Source organism: Geotrypetes seraphini, chromosome 7 (genome assembly GCF_902459505.1).
Source record: "Geotrypetes seraphini chromosome 7, aGeoSer1.1, whole genome shotgun sequence".
Lineage (NCBI taxonomy): Eukaryota > Metazoa > Chordata > Amphibia > Gymnophiona > Dermophiidae > Geotrypetes > Geotrypetes seraphini.
This window is the reverse complement of record NC_047090.1, coordinates 36009682-36028627: the sequence shown is the minus strand read 5'-3', so window position 1 is coordinate 36028627 and position 18946 is coordinate 36009682. Positions and strand designations below refer to the sequence as shown.

The 18946-nt window shown below is 42.5% G+C and overlaps 2 protein-coding genes across 2 annotated transcripts in view; both read right to left on the bottom strand.

Annotated features, from left to right (window-relative positions):
• SLC6A15 (solute carrier family 6 member 15) overlaps positions 1 to 18946 on the bottom strand; it is a 132371-nt gene that overhangs the window by 106139 nt on the left and 7286 nt on the right. The gene's annotated exons all lie outside the window — the stretch shown is intronic.
• TSPAN19 (tetraspanin 19) overlaps positions 11208 to 18946 on the bottom strand; it is a 42274-nt gene continuing 34535 nt past the window's right edge. The window contains exons 6-7 of the mRNA XM_033951662.1: positions 17783 to 17866; positions 11208 to 11525 (exon numbers count right to left, since the gene is read on the bottom strand). Coding sequence (XP_033807553.1) covers positions 11451 to 11525; positions 17783 to 17866 — 159 coding nt within the window. The 3' untranslated portion in view covers positions 11208 to 11450. The remainder of the gene's footprint in view (positions 11526 to 17782; positions 17867 to 18946) is intronic.

Sequence of the window (18946 nt, the reverse complement as noted above, 5' to 3'; positions counted from 1 at the left end):
GCCCTAACGCAGCCCCATGCTTGCAAACCAAGGTTTTACTGTATAGCAAGTTCCATTGCCAAAAATTAGATAGATAAAAGCAACTAGTTAAGAAGCCATTTTTAAAAACATTTTAAAGACCGTTCTACATTATCAGAGTTTTAAGCACAATTGCAGTTTTAATTTTAATGGGGACAGAGGAGTACCCTAACGGCTAAAGCAGCATGTTGGGAGCCAGAAGTACCAGGCTCAAACCCCACAGCAGCCTCCCATGGCCCTAGACAGGCCACCCAACCCCTGCCCTGGGATGGCCAGGAACAGCACTGGCAATCCACCCCACCCTTGGCCTGCCATAGAAATCATCACGTCCACAGCAGCCCCCTACTTGTGTGCAGGGAGAACCATTCATTCTACACGGTAAATGCAAGCCTGAGAAGATGAGGGGTGTTCTTATGGGAGCCCTTTCCTGAGATGGTTAACTGCCAGACTTCCACTGAGGAACAAAGCTAATTAAGACCACCCAATTTAGCCTTTCATCTGCGTCTAAAGTGACCAACTTCAGCTCGTGAGAAGTCACTAATTCACTACATCACCATTCACTGTTTTTCCTGAGGAACAATTGCTATAGTACAAGGATCAGATTTGTCCAGTTCATTTTGATAAAATATGTTAAAGTCAGAACGGGGCATTTTGCTTTATTATAATAACTGCTGGAAAGAATGTACAAATCAGCCATGGCATCCCAACAAATTATGTATACAATGATGAAGAATTTCTCTGCATGTTGCAACTTGTTCAAAGCAGAATGGGGTCAAGTGCAAATAAAGCCCATGGTTTTATGGGATTGTATGGGTTGTAATGTGTGAATGACAATTAAGTATCTGAGTTTTGGTTTAATTTTTTCACAAAGATCAATTAATGAAACATTATGGCCAATTATTCACAATCACTTCCCAGCATTTGCACTGCAGATAGACGCCCTGTGTGGCGAAGATGTATAGAGGAATGTAGAGTATGCATAAGAATGGGGCAGCAGTATCTGGCAGTATGGCTTATGCATATCTTTGGTGTGTAAGGGAGAGGGGGGGTCTAAGAGAGAGAGGAATGGTGTTACGAGTACAGAGGTGTGAAATATGTTTGATTGAGTACAGGGAGATATGTGAGGCATAGTCATAACAATAAGTCATAACAGTAATCTGTGTCTGTATATGGCCGTTTGGTGGGGGATGGGCTGGGGAGGGCTTCAGTGGCTGGGAGGGTATAGATGGGCTGGAGTAGGTTTTAACGGAGATTTCAGCCCAAGCACAGTACTGGGAAGAGCTTTGGATTCTTGCCCAGAATATCTAAGAAAAAAAATAAAAAAATTTAAATTGAATCAGGTTGGGCAGACTGGATGGTCCATTCGGGTCTTTATCTGCTGTCATCTACTATGTTAATCTGAGGGGGGGGGCAGTGGTTAGAGTTTCAGCCTCAGCACTCTGAGGTTGTGGGTTCAAACCCACACTGCTCCTTGTAACCCTGGGCAAGTCACTTAATTCCCCTATTGACCCAGGTATATTAGATAGAGTATGAGCCCATCAGGACAAAGAAAAATGCTTAAGTACCTAAATAAATTCATGTAAACCACTCTGAGCTTCCCTGGGGGAACAGCATAGAAAATTGAATAAATAAATATGATATGGAGCCATGGAACTTACAAGTTATTCCAAACCTTTTGTTTCAATGAGGCAAATTCATTTAGTAAATGGGCCCAACTATTGGGAAACCAAGCCATTGTGACATCACCGATGAAGTTGGCTCTTAGGCATTGGTGGAATGAGGCATTATGACATCACAATACAAGGGCTGCTGGAAAGTTCTCAGCCCAACCAAGAAGAGAATGGGGAGAGTGTGGAACAGTGGTTAAAGCTACACCTCAGCACCCTGAGATTGTGGGTTCAAACCCACACTGCTCCCTGTGACCCTGGGTAAGTCACTTAAACCCCCCATTGCCCCAGGTACATTAGACAGAATGTGAGCAGGACAGATAGGGAAAAATGATTGAGTACTTACCCTATAAGTGGTATATAAATACTGAAAATAAATAAATAAAAACAAAATGGGCTCATGGCACAATAGACTGCTTTGGTGTGCTTGTGTCAGGGGAATTATGTATTAGGGATGTCATTGGGGAGTGTGGTGAGGTAAGTTGCGTGGGGACAGAACAAGAGTACAGGAATTCTTCGAACCCTCCAACCTAAGATCAGCTACTGGTGAGGGTATAATATTGAAATTATAAGCAAACTAGTATTTTAACCCGTTACATTAACGGGCGCTAGTAGATATATACTGATCAAATCATTTCCTCTAAAGAGGCAATTTTAGCAGTTTTGAACCGGTGGACCATAAGCTATTCCCTATTGGATGAAGATGGAAACCCGCCAGGGCGCCTGGCTGCAACTGTCCCAGTCCACCTTAAAAGCCGCTTTCACCCACCTTGGCGGCGATGACTCCCACCCGCATGCCCAGAGGTTGGCGCGCACAAGCCCCAACGGTTCCCTTCGGCCGCGCTCATGCCTCCTCCTCCTCATCGACATGGCGGGCCCGCCGCCACCTCCCCCTCTGGCCCCAGTGCCAACCCCCCACTACCAGGAAAGGATCCTAGATACCATCGACTTGCTGCGCTCGCGCAAGGCGCGGCCCAACCTGGAGTGCATCTGAACTTTGTCTGGCTGGATCCGGCAAGCCCGCTGCGAGACAGAGAGATGAGTGGTAAGCGCGCATGCGCACTCTGCAGGCCACGAAACTACAGATCAGGCAAAACGGTGGTAAGAGTGCGCATGCGCGCTTAGCGTTTTATTATAGTAGATGTTAAAGAACATAAGAACATAAGAACTTGCCACCACTGGGTCAGACCAGAGGTCCATCACGCCCAGCGGTCCGCCCCCGCGGCGGCCCATCAGGTCTGTGACCTGTGAAGTGGTTCCTGACCATTTCTGTAACCTACCTCTACATCTATCTGTACCCCTCAATCCCCTCATCCTTTAGGAACCTATCTAAACCTTCCTTGAAACCCTGTAGTTTGCTCTGGCCTATCACAACCTCCGGAAGCGCGTTCCATGTGTCCACCACCCTCTGGGAAAAAAGAACTTCCTTGCATTTGTTCTAAACCTGTCCCCTCTCAATTTCTCTGAGTGACCCCTTGTACTTGTGGTTCCCCACAGTCTGAAGAATCTGTCCCTGTCCTCCTTCTCTATGCCCCTCAGGATTTTGAAGGTTTCTATCATGTCTCCTCTAAGTCTCCCCTTTTCCAGGGAGAATAGCCCCAGCATTTTCAACCTGTCAGCGTATGAAAAGTTTTCCATACCATTTACCAGTTTAGTTGCTCTCCTCTGGACCCCCTCAAGTACTGCCCTGTCCTTCTTGAGGTACGGCGACCAGAAGGACATGGCAATACTTGAGGGGGTCCAGAGGAGAGCAACTAAACTGAATGCTAAGTGGAGCATTTAACACACTGGCCTGTGGTAGAAACCTCTACCACCATTTAGTAAAACACAGCGTTAGTTTTCTTCTGGAGGCTGTTATAGGGGAAAACACCCTCCAGTTAGACAAGTTCCTGTTGAACCGGTGCATATGCAGGTGGGGCTGGTCTCAAGACACTGGTCTTTGACCTGGAGGCCACCGCGAGAGCAGACTGTTGGGCACAATGGACCACTGGTCTGACCCAGCAGCGGCAAATTCTTATTTTCTTATGAATATGTTATAAACTAGTTGTTTAGCCCGTTACATTAACGGGTGCTAGCAGCCCTTCTCCATTACTTTTACCTCCTCCCTGTCCAGCAGCACCCCCACCCATTCCCTGCTCCCCCTATATAGCAGTAGCCCTTCTCCTTTTATCTCCCCCTGTTCAGCATCACCCCCCTCCATTTCCCGCTCCCCATATCCAGAAGTAGCTCTTCTCCTTTACTTCCTGCTCCCCCCCTGTCCAGCAGTAGCCCTTCTCCCTTACTTGTATGTTCCCCACTGTCCATTAGGAACCCTTCTCCCTTATCTGTAAACCATGCAGCCTTACATTTTAGAAGTCCCCCACCCCATTCTGCCCAGCTCCCTTGCCAAATTTCAAAACTGCAGGCAGTGGCTGCTCCTCACCCGATCCCCGCTTACAGTGGCCCCGCACTCGCGGTCTGGTTGGCTCCCTTGTTGGAGCTTTTCACGGTGTTGTCTCCGGAGACAACACCGTGAAAAGCTCCAACAAGGGAGCCAATCAGACCGCGAGTGTGGGGCCACTGTAAGCGGGAATCGGGTGAGGAGCGGCCACTGCCTGCAGTTTTGAAATTTGGCTCCCATGAAAATGTTGTGTTGCTGTTCGGGGCCATGGCGGCGGCTTCTCTCCAGAGGTGCACCGGCGTCGGAAGCCTTGTCTCTGACGTTGTGACGTCGGAGGGGTTTCCGATGCTGGTGCGGCTCTTTGGGGGGCTGCCGCCTTGGGGGAGGCTTTGGATGCGAGGCCGGATGCAGGAGGAGCAGCCACCATGGGGGGCTTTGGTGAGAGAGCCAGCCAGACGCATGGATCGAGCAGCCCGGGCCCCGACCACCCTCAGAGGTGTCCTCCGAGCCCCGAGAAGAGACGCAGCGGGGCGACTTGTCCGGTCAGTAGAAGGGGCGGATTGACATCCTACTCGGGCCGCCGCGGCCGACATCCAACTCCAGGCCAGACCGTAAGCCGCACATGCGCACTTCCTATGTGTCGCTACAGATCACGGAAAACCGGCGCACACATAGGAAGTGCGCATGCGCGGCCTAGCGTTTTATTATATTAGATATATTGCCATCTGGAAAGAAGAATATATAATGTCTTTAGCGCTGGAACAATCCATAACAATAAACCTTTATGGGTAATTATTTTCTCTGCTTGAACTTACATCTCTTTTCTTCTTTTCTCAGACAGAACTATGCGAGCCATTTTCCCTAACAATCCCCCTCTTTTACAAAGGTGCGCTAAGCGTTTTAGCGCGCGCTGAATCGGCTACCACACCTTAGTAAAAGGACCCGAATATGAGGGGCAGCTGAAAAGTTCTCGGGCCAACCAACAAAGTTGGGGCAGTCTCCACAGAGGGCTATACGCTAGAACGAAAAAAGTGGACAATCACTGGAATTAGTACTGATCATTTTATAACACTGTTGGCTAAGCTGTCTAGCCTTTGAACTTACGCCAGCTTCAACAAAAGATTAAAGCACTGGAAGATCAAAAGCAACGCTTGTTGTTAATTAGAGTAGTGCAGTAGAGAAAAGAGTCTAGGGTACCACACAAAAAAAGTCAAAACCAGAGTGTGCAGTGTTTGTGCTCGAAGGCTACTTTTAAGGAAGAATGTCAAGTAATGAGTTTACAAGCAGGGAATCTGTGTCCTACGGTTCATAAAACTGTGTCTCGGATTTCCAACACTTACCCCCTCATGCAGCCTGTCTGTGAAACATGTCGGGTCTTTGCCGTGGGCTAAGCCTATTTTTTGCGCACTCGGGATATAGGGCATTTTCAATTATTTCTTTTTAAGGTTCTGTGCTATTGTTGACACTAGCATCCTTTACCTGAAAAATATTGACGGGGCTGCACTTACTGCCTTCTATGTAGGGGCTCCCATGTTATGCATGCAAGGTAATCAGAATGCCTTGACACACTCCCTTCAGAAAATTAATACAATTAAATATATACCACGTGCTTAGCACACACAAACAAGTCACTTTTCCAGTTTTAATGTGATTTAAGGAAGCATTTTCACACACACTAATAATCAGTGGTGTCTGTTGGGGAAGGCAACCCCCACCTTGTATCTTGCATAACATAAGAACATAAGCAATGCCTCCGCTGGGTCAGACCTGAGGTCCATCATGCCCAGCAGTCCGCTCACGCAGCGGTCCAACATGTCCAGGACCTGTGCAGTAATCCTCTATCTATACCCCTCTATCCTCTTTTCCAGCAGGAAATTGTCCAATTCTTTCTTGAACCCCAGTATCGTACTCTGCCCTATTACGCCCTCTGGAAGCACATTCCAGGTATCCACCACCCTCTGGGTGAAGAAGAACTTCCTAGCATTGGTTTTGAATCTGTCCTCTTTTGGGAGGGCGGGGCTTGGAAGCGCATGACAGCGGTTGGGTGAACAGTGAGCTCCGTCCCGATAGATCTTTTAATAGATTATATAGGTTAAAAAAATTGATTTTTCTTGTTGGATACAGAAGAGTTGATTTAACCTATGGCGTCTGGAAAGAATAATAAGGCTGATTCAGCTTTCGCGGTACCGGCAAGTGCCAAAAGAGCTAAACTCGAGCCTTCGACCCCTTCGAAAAACCAAACAGTGAAGGAAAGTATTGAAAATAATGAAATCCTCCGTGAGCTCAGAGCAATTAGAGAAATTTTTTCTGATAACTCTAAAAACATTAAGGAGGTTAAAGATGAGATCGCTATTCTTAACAGAAAAATGGAACTGGTTGAGAATAAAATAGTAAATCTAAATGATAGAATGCTGACAGTTGAAACGGATTTATTTAAACTGAAGCCGGTACAGAAAAAGATGGAAGTACTTACGCAAATGCTGGAGGATTGTAGTAATAGGGAGAGGGCTTCCGGAAGGGGCAGAAAAAAATAATATCACTTCCTTTTTGGAGAACCTTCTCCCTAAAATCCTCCCTCTAAACATGAAATATCCTATTGACATCGAAAGAGCTCACAGGATACCAGCCAGGAGGAGTGATACTCAAAAGGGACCTCGTCCAATAATATTCCAGCTCTTAAGACATCAGTAAGTATTGGATATTGTTCGGCTGGCTAAAGAAAATAAGAATTTAAAGTTTCAGGACTCTCATATACACTTTGTGCCGGATTTTGCTCCTGCCACTGCAGCTAAGAGGAAAAAATTTCTGGACATGAGACCTCAGCTAAGAAGTCTTGGAGCAAAATATGGGCTGATTTATCCGGCGTTGATGAGAGTGACTTTTAAGAACAAAACAATGAATTTTAAGGAACCAGAAGAATTGCAGGATTTTTTGCAGAAGCAAGAGGAACATATGATTACATAAATGACATGTACTTTGATGTTTCTTCTTTCAGGAGTCATGTTTTAATTTTGAATTTCTTAAGAATGTGCATATCTTTGTGATATCTAATTGGAGTTTGAAATACAGTTATTATTTACAGTTTACTGGCTCAGAAAAGAAATGGTTTCATATTTGGAATGTTATCCTTTTATGGGGTTATGGAATCGTTACCATGATGATAGTTTTTGAAACTAATGCAGTTTTGATGAGTATTCTCATATTACTTATATAATATTTTGCTTTTCTGTTACAGATTTTTCTTTGTATATTTTTGCTTAATTTGATTTGCCTAAGATATTTTCTTTATTTATTCATTCAGGAGTATAGGAATGACAAAAGATTTTTGATATGAGATACTTTATTATAATTACACTGGTTGGGAATCTAAGTATAATTTTTGTCTTTGATTTTCATTTATAGATTATTAATTTAAGGGGGTTGGGTGGGTTATTTGGGATTTTGGGAAAGGGATCATTTGGTTATATATTCTTATGTAACTTATGGTTATAGATTATTTGTTTTGGATTGGTTCTATGGGGGGAATTTTCTCTACCTGATTATTTATGTGTGTTTTCAAGTTTACACATTTAATGATTTTTTGGGGGGATGGGTGGGGGAAAGGGGGGATTTGGAGGGTTAACAAGGGTTTGTGTTCAATCTCAAGTGTTTCAGTTTAAGAAGGGGATGTCTGCTTATATGATTCAATATTTTTTCTGTTGTTTGTATTCCAATATTATTATTTATATTTATCATGATGGCTTTTAAAGTTTTTTCACTTAATGTAAATGGTCTAAATCACCAGATCAAAAGGAAAAAAAAATATTAGCCTATATGAAAAAGCAGAATGCTGATGTTTATTATATTATAAGAGCCCTAGCCACTTTAGCCTTTCCTCATTGGAAAGTCATCCCATCCCTTTTTATCATTTTTGTCACCCTTCTTTGTACCTATTCTAATTCCGCTATAACTTTTTTGAGATACGGAGACCAGAACTGCACAGTATTCAAGGTGTGGTCATACCATAGAGCAATACAAGGGCATTATAACATTTTCATCTTTATTTTCAGTTCTTTTCCTGATAATTCCTATTTGCTTTCTTAGCACATTGAGCTGAGGGTTTCAATGTATCCTCAACAATGACACCTAGATCCTTTTCCTGGGCAGTGACTCCTAACACAGAACCCAGTATCGCACAGCTATAGTTCAGGTTCCTCTTTTCCAAACGCATCACTTTGCACTTGCTCACATTAAATGTCATCTGCCATTTTGACACCCACTCTTCCAGTCTCACAAGGTCCTCTTGCAATTTTTCACAATTCTCTTGCAATTTTAATCCCTAAAATGTCCAAGTGCCAATTTTTGAAGCTATTTTTTTTTAGATGTATTGCAGGGCATTCACCTTCTAGGACAGTGTTTCTCAACATGCGGTACACATATCCTTATGGGTACATGAACCGCTTGTTAGGGGTACGCAACACCACAAATATTGCCTGCCTGTCCACCTCTGCCTAAGCCACCTCTGCAGATTCCTCCTTCCTGGCCGTCCCCTTTCGTCAAAGCCAACCCAACCCCAGCCCTCACTCTTCACAGCTGGATCTGACCTCTTCCCAGTTCCTAATGTCCCCACCTACCAGCTCCCCGTTGCTGAATTTTAAAAACTTTGGACAGCCAATGGCGCAATGAAACCAGCTCTCACCATCTGCCTGCGTGCCCTGGAAGTGTTCTTTCTGCAGCCTACGCAGAATGCTGCAGAAAAACACTTCCGGGGCACTGGCAGATGAAGGAAGGCAGGCTTCGTTCCTGATCCCCCCACCTACCAGCTGCAGAATGAATACTTCCCAAGCAGGCAGGCAGATTGCAGAAGGCTGGCTTTGTTGCACCTCTGACTACCCAAAGATTTCAAAATTTAGTGGCGGGAAGCTGATATGTGGGGGAATCAGGAACTGGGGAGAGGTCGGATCCAGCTGAAAGGAATGGGGACTGATAAGGGAAGGACAGATGCTGCACGGGGTGGGGTGGGAAGGACAGATGCTGCATGGGCTGGGGGCTAGGAAGGGAGGGAAAGAGAGATGTTTTTGGTGGGTAAGGGAACAGGAAAAGAGAAATGTTGGATATAGGTGTGGAGTGAGAGGGAAATACATGGTGCACATGGGGAAAAGAAGAAAGAGGACAATTGGGCATAGAGAGAGAAAGTTGCATGGGGGAGAGAAGGATGATGGAGAAATGTTGGATATGGTGATGGAGAGGAAACAGAGGGATAGATTGAAGGGGATGCAAGGGGGAGGGATATGCAAGGGGGAGAAATGTTGGACATAGTGATGGAAGGAGAAATGGGCATAGGGCTGGTGAGCAGTGGTGAAAAATGCTGCACATGCTTCAAGAGATGAGAGAGGGAGAAATGTTGAATGTGGCAGTAGAGGGGGTGGGATAGATGTCTGGATCTCTCAAGACAGATGGACAGTGAGAGAGAGAGAGGGAGAGATGTTGCCAATAGGGGTGGAGGAGAGAGGAAGAAAAGTTGGACTCATTGAGGGACAGAGAGATATGTTGGTTGGGGAATGGAATGAGGTCTGGAGGAGATGAAGCATGCAGGAGGCAGAAAGAAAGAAATATTGGATGCACAGTCAGAAGGAAGTGTAACCAGAGACTCATGAAATCACCAGACAACAAAGGTAGGAAAAATGATTTTATTTTCAATGTAGAGATCAAAATGGGTCCGTTTTGAGAATTTATAGATATAAATTCTCAAAACGGACCCATTATTTTGAACTATTTGTCTATTTTTCTATAGTTGTTACTGAGATGACATTGCATATTTTAAAGTCATCTGCCTTGATCTCTTTGAAACCCCCCTTCCCCACAAATATAAATAATTAGGACTTTCTCTGCGTATTGTGTGCTTTGGTTTTTTTTAAGTTTATGGTTACCATTATGTATTAATAAGATTATATTGTGTGCATATGAAAAATGGATGGAAGAAATTGCATTACAATTAGTACTATTATTATAAGGGTGGGGTCTGGGGCGGACATTTGGTGGGGGTACTCTGTTGATATTTGTTAGACTTAGGGAGTACTTGGTTTGAAGTAGTTGAGAAACACTGATCTAGAATGTCTAAATATTAAAGGGACATGTAAGAGGTGTGGTTTGGGTGGGCTTAGCACTTGCCCATCTTGCAGGGATAATCAAAGCTTTTTCAAGACATCCAAGGCATCATTTAGATGTTCCAAGTTAGACCTGTTTTAAAAGTGAATAAGGGACAAAAAGGTACCCAAACTGACCCCCTTCCTATCCCCAAAAGATGTAAATGAAACAGTCATACCTGTGTCTCTAGAACAGCAGCACCTGGTATGGGAAAACCTAGTAGAGAAGTACACAGGTGTCTTAAGTAGCCTGGTGGGTGGGCCAGTGATCCATAGAGATGAGGACACTGGCCCATATCCCACTACATTTATGGTGGAAAGTGTGGATCCACAAAAACCATTCAAAACCTACTGTACTGCCATATAGGTACCACCTGCAGCCATAAGGGCTGGTAGACAGGTGGGGGGTATAGTAGGGGTGGTAGACAGGTGGGTAAAAAGGTTTTAGGGGAGTTTTGGGGGGCTTACCATACACTAAAAGGGGGTTCTGGTGAAATAAGTAACTGGCATCCTTTATGTGAAGTTCACAGCAGTGCTCTCTAAGGTGCCGCACTGCGCTTTTGGGACATCTGTGTGGCCAGTCCACTAAGATGCTGGCCCCTCCCACATCCAAATAGGCTTGATTTGGACATTTTGAACATGGACGTTTTTGTCTTCAAAAATGACCAAAACAGTTAGATGTCCTAAGGGCCAAGATGTCCAAACAGGTCATTAAAAAAACATTTTTGGAAGTCTAGCGAATTCAAAAATGGATGTTTTACCTCCCCAATATTTGGACGTCTTGCGGGATATGTCCAAAGCCGGACTTAGATGCACTATCAAAAATGCCCCTCCACCTGTATAAATTCTGAAGGTACAAGAATAATGAAGTTATATCTGGTGGATAAGTAATTATGAAAATTAGTCACAAATTTCCAAGCAAGTTTTCATGTGGAACATTTGAAAAAAGCCTTACGTTTATTTATTTATTTTTATTTATATCCCCTTTGTCAGATATAAAAAGATATCTTTTCAGGAAATGTGGTTGAAATAAACACATATTCTTATCTCATTTTAAGATATAGCTTTATCTATCTATCTATCCCCCTCTTTTACAAAGTCCGATAGTGCAGTAACTGCATCAGAGTCCACAGGGATTTAAAGAGCTTTGGGCCTTTTGCCGCACAGCAGCCTCTAGCAAAAAATTGGGGGCACATATATTCTATCCTAAAATATTCATTTGTTAACTTACAAAATGGTTCATTTTTTTATAAAACGTATTTATGTGGCTATAAAAACTGTAGTCTTCTTCTTTACAATTTTCAACAGGAACACGGTAATTAGAAGCAGAGCAATCTACAAAAAAAATTTGAGTTATTTAAAATTCATGCATTGATTCTATTTTTTAAACTATTTGTTCAATTATTTATGTGTACTTACGAAGGGCTGCCGAAAAGTTCTCAGCCCAACCAAGAAGAGAATGATGTGGAGCCATGAAACTTACAAGTTATTCCACACTTTTCTTGACATTTTTCATTTCATATCATTGAAATCAAAAGTGTCAAGAGACCAGCGTCCGCTCTTCCTCTGATGTCACTTCCTAGATGCAGGTCCAGGAAGTAACATCAGAGGAAGAGCCAACCCTGGTGCAACAGCAGGTTGGGGGTTGTTGTTCACGCCAGGAAAGTTACGGGGGAAGGGAACAGCGCGCACATGCGGCAGTGGAGGGGGGGGAGGAGCAGGGAGGTAGAGAGGACGGGTGCATGTGCCCTCACCAAGACGGTGCCCAGGGCAGGCCACCCCCCCTTGTACTATGCCACTGAGTTTAAGTACTGATACTTCAACACATAGCTGGCCACAACTTTTTTTTTTCCTTTTGTTGGCATCTATAAGAAAAAGGGAGACTCTGAAAATTAATCTTGCATGTCAAAAACCAGATGGGGAAATGTTTAGAGAAATACACATGAAGATTTTTGGCTTGCCCCAAAAAAGTCCAAGCCATGCCCTCTTGAATTCTCCCCATATAAATAGTAGCTTTCTGAAATTGGCCATTAATTTGTGCCTGTTATTTACAATTATAAATAAATGCACCTGAAATTTTTTTTAAATTAAAGTCCCAAGTGTATGACTATGAAATATTAATGAAAACATGAATTACAACTCCTAAAACAAACATCTTGTGCTGGTCATTATCGAGTTAAGAACTTACCCCCTCTTCTATGAAACTGCGCTAGCAGTTTCTAGTGCAGAGAGCTGAACTGAATGGCCCGTGCTGTTCCCGACGCTCATAGAAACTCTATAAGCATCGGGAGCAGCGCGAGCCATTCAGCGCGGCTCCCCATGCTAGACTCTGCTAGCGCAGTTTCATAGAAGAGGCTCTTAATCTTTCTATCAACTTTGCTTTAGGGGATGATGACGGATTTTACCCATTCTTGCCAAAATTAGCTGAGGATCATCTGTGCACTGCAGTTTTCAAGTCTTGTCACAGATTTTCTGTTGGATTCAGATCTGGCCTTTGGGCCACACTCAAAGATACTTATTTCTGCTTCTTGAGCCAGTCCATTGTTTCTTTTCACTTTGTACTGAAAAGTTTTTCTCTAGGATCTGCCTGTATGTTGAACTAAACTACAATGGAAAGAGGCAAATGAGATGTCGGATATGCAACCAATCAGTTACTTTATTGTACAAATAATATAAACTAAAAACAAAGTCTATATCCTAATGTCCACCTTGGATATAAAGTCACATAAAGAGATCCAAAACCTGTGATGTGAAAGTAGGCCAATTCTAGGAATGCCTAGAATGTCCCAACTAAGATCCCAGTTTCGGCATCCGTAGATGCCTTCATCAGGGGATGAATGGACACTAAACAGAAATAAAAACATAACTTAAAAATATTTATATATATAATAACAACAATCATATTCAAAAAGTATTTAAACAAAAGCATGTAATTACTGAAAAAATATTAAAATGGACTGAACATCATCCAACATGCATAATGGATGCAAATTTTACAAATGGATGCAAATATTAAAAACGGAAATAAAAAAAGACATATATTTGCATCCATTTGTAATATTTGCATCCATTATGCATGCTGGATGACGTTCAGTCCATTTCACATCACAGGTTTTGGATCTCTTTATGTGACTTTATATCCAAGATGGACATTAGGATATAGACTTTGGGCTCCTTTTACTAAGCTGTGATAGGGTTTTAACGCGTGCAGAATTGCCGCGTGTGCTAAACCCACGCTATGCGGCTAGAACTAACGCCAGCTCTGGTAGGGGAGACTGGATACTCTAAAAATGATGGTGGTACCCAAAATTACTTACATCTTCAACATGTTTCCCCTTATGCTTCCCCTTTCTCTTTACAAACAACTCGAAAGCCTCATGCTCCGCTTTCTCTGGAACGGTAAGCCACATCGCATCTCTCTCCAAAAACTAAAGGCTCCTAAACAATCCGGAGGGGTCAACTTCCCAGACCTTCGCTATTACCATACAGCTTTCATCCTGAGACAAGGTGCAATGTGGCTTTCCTCCCCGAATACCTCCGACATTCCCAACTGGCTCTCCCTAGAAATGGCACTTCTACACCCCTACCTACTTTTGAGAACCTTGGGCTCCACTCTTCTTCAACAATTCCCTCATAACCCCATCATACTGACCACTCATAAAATTCTCATTGAGCTTGACAAAAAACTAGACATCCCTTGGTGTAAATCTGCCTATTGCCCCATATGGCATAACCGCCAATTTCTAATAGATAAAAAAACCTGTTGTATGGCCTACATGGTTCACCAAACACATCTGGTGTATAGAATCCATTTGTCATTCTGACGGCTCCTGGCTAACCTTTGAAGAGCTCATGACAACCTTTTCTCTTGCAGAGTCACAATTTTACAAATGGTTACAACTACGCTCCTCCATAAAGAAATCAGGTTTCCACACCTCTGTCTCCGACTCTATCCCCACGCTGTTTACCTTTTCCAACCAATATCTAGATATTGGCCACACTGCTTCCCACTTTTATAAACTCCTTATATCCCACTCTCCTAATCCTACCCTTCCTCTTTTAAAATCCTGGGAACTGGATCTTGAACAAACCATTTCTGAAGACGACTGGTCACGTATCTTCCGATCTACCTTTCACACTTCCAGATCAGCATCTTTTCTCCAAAGCATGTTCTTTCTTTTGCATAGAGCCCAATGGACTCCAATCAAATCTCACCACATAAATCCCTCCTATTCCAAGAACTGTTGGACCTGTCATAAAGAAGTAGGTTCTTTACAACATCTTCTCTTTTCCTGCTCTGCGATACGTTCTTTTGGAATGATGTTTGGGAAACCATTTGTTCCGTTTTCCACATTAACATTGCTCTCACCTATCAAATGCTTTTACTGAAGTCTTCTGCCCTGAGATCCTTGCTTACCGAAGATGACGCCTATCTGATGGACTTTTTGCTCTCCCTAGCTCTTAAGGTCCTACTTAGTTCTTGGAAAGACCTTACTCAGGTCTCCCACTCCCAATGGTGGAACTTAGTTTGCCTTACTTATCGCACTGAAGCTTACTTGGCTAAATCCACATATAGATTCCCTCGATTTAAATCCAGATGGAACTCATTGAGGCTATTCCTTCATATATCTACTCTTTGATTTCTCTGACCCCCTTTTCACGTTGCTTTTATCTCCTCTCCCCTTTGTTTTCAATTGATTCATGCTGTTAAATTGCCTTTTTTCTCTACTAATTGTAGGATTATGGGTTATACAAATGTTATCTATATCATTCATAGTGTCACAGCTACTTTACCGTGTTGCTAGTTTACTTATATCTATATTTATGCAACTTGTATAACTCTAGTTCTTTTCTCATCCTTCTGTATGTATACCTTATTTCAAAAAATTTTTTCAATAAAAAAACCTTGACTAAAAAAAAAAAAAAAAAAAAAGAACTAACGCCAGCTCAATGCTGGCGTTAGCGTCTAGCGGGTGTGGCAATTTAGCGCGTGCTAAGTGCGCGCTAAAACTGCTATTGCAGCTTAGTAAAAGGAACCCTTTGTTTTTAGTTTTTATTATTTGTGCAATAAAGTAACTGATTGGTTGCATATCCGACATCTCATTTGCCTCTTTCCATTGTACTTTTGTGCTATTTTTGAGGCAAAATCATTATTTCCCTTTTTTGTTTGCTTGTATGTTGAACTAAACATCTTTTTCTACAATACTTCATAAGCTTCCCTGTCTCTACAATATGCTACCACCATCATGCCTTATTGTATGGACAGGGTGATAATTTTGTTTTATGCTACATATGTCGCTTATCATTGAAACCAAAAAGCTCCACTTGATCTCCTCCCACATTGAATGCAGTATCCCCTAAATGCTGACAATTCTGAGTGGTGCTTTGAGCTGCAAGCTAGATTGTGGTGTTAGGGGGGGAGAGATAGAGTGGGCGAGTGTGGCACAGTGGTTAAAGCGACAGCCTCAGCACACTGTCCCTTGTGACCCTGGACAAGTTACTTAATCCTCCTACTGCCCCAGGCACAATTATGAGCCCATCAGGATAGACAGGGAGAAATGTTCAAGTACCTAAATAAATTGTGCGAAGTTTCAGCCTCTGATAACCAGAGCTGGTATTGTGACATCATAATGCCTCATTCCACCAATGCTTAAGAGCCAACCTCATCAGTGATGTCACAATGGCTCACTTTCACTACATTTTGATTTCTAGAGTGGTGCAGTGGTTAAAGCTATGGTCTCAGCACCCTGAGGTTATGGGTTCAAATTCACACTGCTCCTTAATCTCCCCCATTGCCCCAAGTACATTAGACAGATCGTGAACCCACCAGGACAGACAGGGAAAAATGACTTGAGTACCTGTATAAATTCATGTAAGCTTTTCTGAGCTCCCCTGGGAGAATGGTATAGAAAATTGATTAAATAAAAAAATTCCTGTAACGAGACACTAGAAGATTTATGCCAGCTGAAACTTGGTGTAAATCCAGGCACACAAATTAGGCATGGATCACTCAGATTCCATAACACTGTCCACATTTTTGGAGAATGCGCACCCCTGTCCCTCCCATGGCCATGTCCACTTTTGGTGCCAATTAATGTTAATAAGTATTAGTGTCCAATTACTGTTGTTAATTGGCATAAGAACATAAGAAGTGCCTCTGCTGGGTCAGACCAGAGGTCTATCGTGCCCAGCAGTCCGCTTGCACGGTGGCCCAACAGGTCCAGGACCTGTGTAGTAGTCCTCTATCTATACCCCTCTATCCCCTTTTCCTTCAGAAATTTGTCCAATCCCTTCTTGAACCCTAATACTGTACTCTGTCCTATCACGCCCTCTGGAAGCTCATTCCAGGTGTCCATCACCTGCTGGGTGAAGAAAAACTTCCTAGCATTGGTTCTGAATCTGTCCCCTTTCAGCTTTTCTGAATGCCCTCTCGTTCTTGTAGTTTTCGAAAGTTTGAAGAATCTGCCCCTCTCTACTTTCTCTATGCCCTTCATGATCTTGTAAGTCTCTATCATATCTCCTCTAATTCTCCTCTTCTCCAGGGAAAAGAGCCCCCGTTTCTCCAGTCTCTCAGTGTATGAAAGGTTTTCCATACCCTTTATCAAACGTGTCGCTCTCCTCTGAACCCTCTCGAGTATTGCCATATCCTTCTTAAGTATTGGACGCAGTACTCCAGATGCGGACGCACCATCGCCTGATACAATGGCAGGATAACTTCTTTTGTTCTGGTTGTAATACCCTTCTTGATTATACCCAGCATTCTATTCGCTCTCTTAGCGGACGCTGTGCACTGTGCCGACGGCTTCATTTTCTTGTCCACTATTACCCCCAAGTCCCATTCTTGGGAACTCTCAATCAATAACATCCCTCCCATCGTATAGCTGTACCTCGGGTTTCTGCTTCTCACATGCAATATTTTACATTTCTCTACACTGAACTTCATCTGCCATCTCGTTGCCCATTCCCTAGCTTGTAATTCTTCGCAGTCCTCTTTAGTCTGAGCAGCACTAAATAATTTGGTGTCGTCTGCAAATTTTATTATTTCGCACTTCGTCCCTGTTTCTATATCATTTATAAATGTTAATCAATTAGGTTGTGTGCACATCTCTGGATTATGCCCAAATCTGGGCACCCTTTATAGAATACAGGGGTTTATGAATCATTTATTAAGTGTGATATGCATTTTTTATGGGCATGTTATATTGTTTATGGCAATCATAGAGATTTATGGCAATCATAGAGATTTAAAGGGTTTCGGGGCTGTTGCCACGCGGCAGCTGCTAGCATGGCTTTGTAAAACAAGCCCATATTGTTTTGTTTTATACTGGAGGGGTTTTGTTTTGTGTTTTTATCTTAAGATTATGCTTTTATTTCCTGTAATCCGCTTAAGTATAAGCAGAATATATACTTTTTAAATACAGCAAATACTGTAAATATAACAGGCATAGTTTTAAGTAAGGTCTAGATTTTTATGATATTAACAAAATAAATCATTCTTTTTCTCTTCTTTGGTGCTCTGTGAGTGAACTGAAGTAAAGCACAGCAGAAATAAAATACTGAACCCCTCCCTCCATGATAACAAAAGTTTATACCTCCAGTATAAGTAGTCCAAATTCTATACTGACCAAAACGTTCATGTTTACGAAGAACCAGATTGTAAATGCATTTTTACAACCCTGTGGCAATATAAAGAACATGGAGAAAAAGCAGCATTACTTATGGTTCAAAATTCCATACAGAATTTATCAAATTTATCGAAGAAAAAGGACCACTTAAGCTAAATAATTAATTTATGGAGCATTTATGGTTGGACAGACTGGATGGACCACTCGGGTCTTTATCTGCCGTCATTTACTATGTTACTAAGGGGTCCTTTTATGTTATGTTATTTATTTCTTATATACCGCTAAATCCGTTAAGTTCTAAGCGGTTTACAGAGAAATATACATTAAATATACAATAAAGGATACAATAAAATAAGATAAATAAATAAAGAATGGGTACTTTGAAATTCCCTTACTGTCCCAAAGGCTCACAATCTAACTAAAGTACCAAGGACAAATAAATTAGCAAGTAGTAGATAGGAAAATAAAGATAGCGGAGGCGCGCTAGCTGTTTTAGCGTACACTAAACGCTAACGCGTCCATATACTATAATGGACGTGTTAGCATTTAGAGAACCTTAGTAAAAGGACCCCTATGTTACTTGCTAAAATATCACAGGTTACGTAATGCATGTGCACAGATGATGCATGTGACACATTCACATGAACGCATGTGCAGTGACAAATCTGTGCATGTGTACAGATTTGTCACAAAAGAAAAAAAGAAAAGATGGAACTTGTAGTTTCTGAATAATCCAGAAAATGTTTATTTAAAAAAAGTAAAAATATTTAGAAAGATGATGGCAAATAAAGGTCAAATGGCCCATCTAGTCTGCCCATCTGCAGTAACCATTATCTCCTCCTCTCCCTAAGGCTCTTAACATTTGCATCTCCTCTTCCTATAGGCTAAGGCTCTGTGCACCTGCATTGTGAGGTCATAGAGCTGCCCATCTACAGTAACCATTATCTCTTTCTCTCTCTGAGAGATCCCATGTGCCTATCCCAGGCCCTCATGAATTCAGACACAGTCTCTGTTTCCACAACCTCTTCCGAGAGACTGTTCCACGCATCTACCACCCTGTCCGTAAAAAAAGTATTTCCTCAGATTCTCAGTTATCTCAAAAAGAGCTTCCTCCAAATGGAGGGATAAATA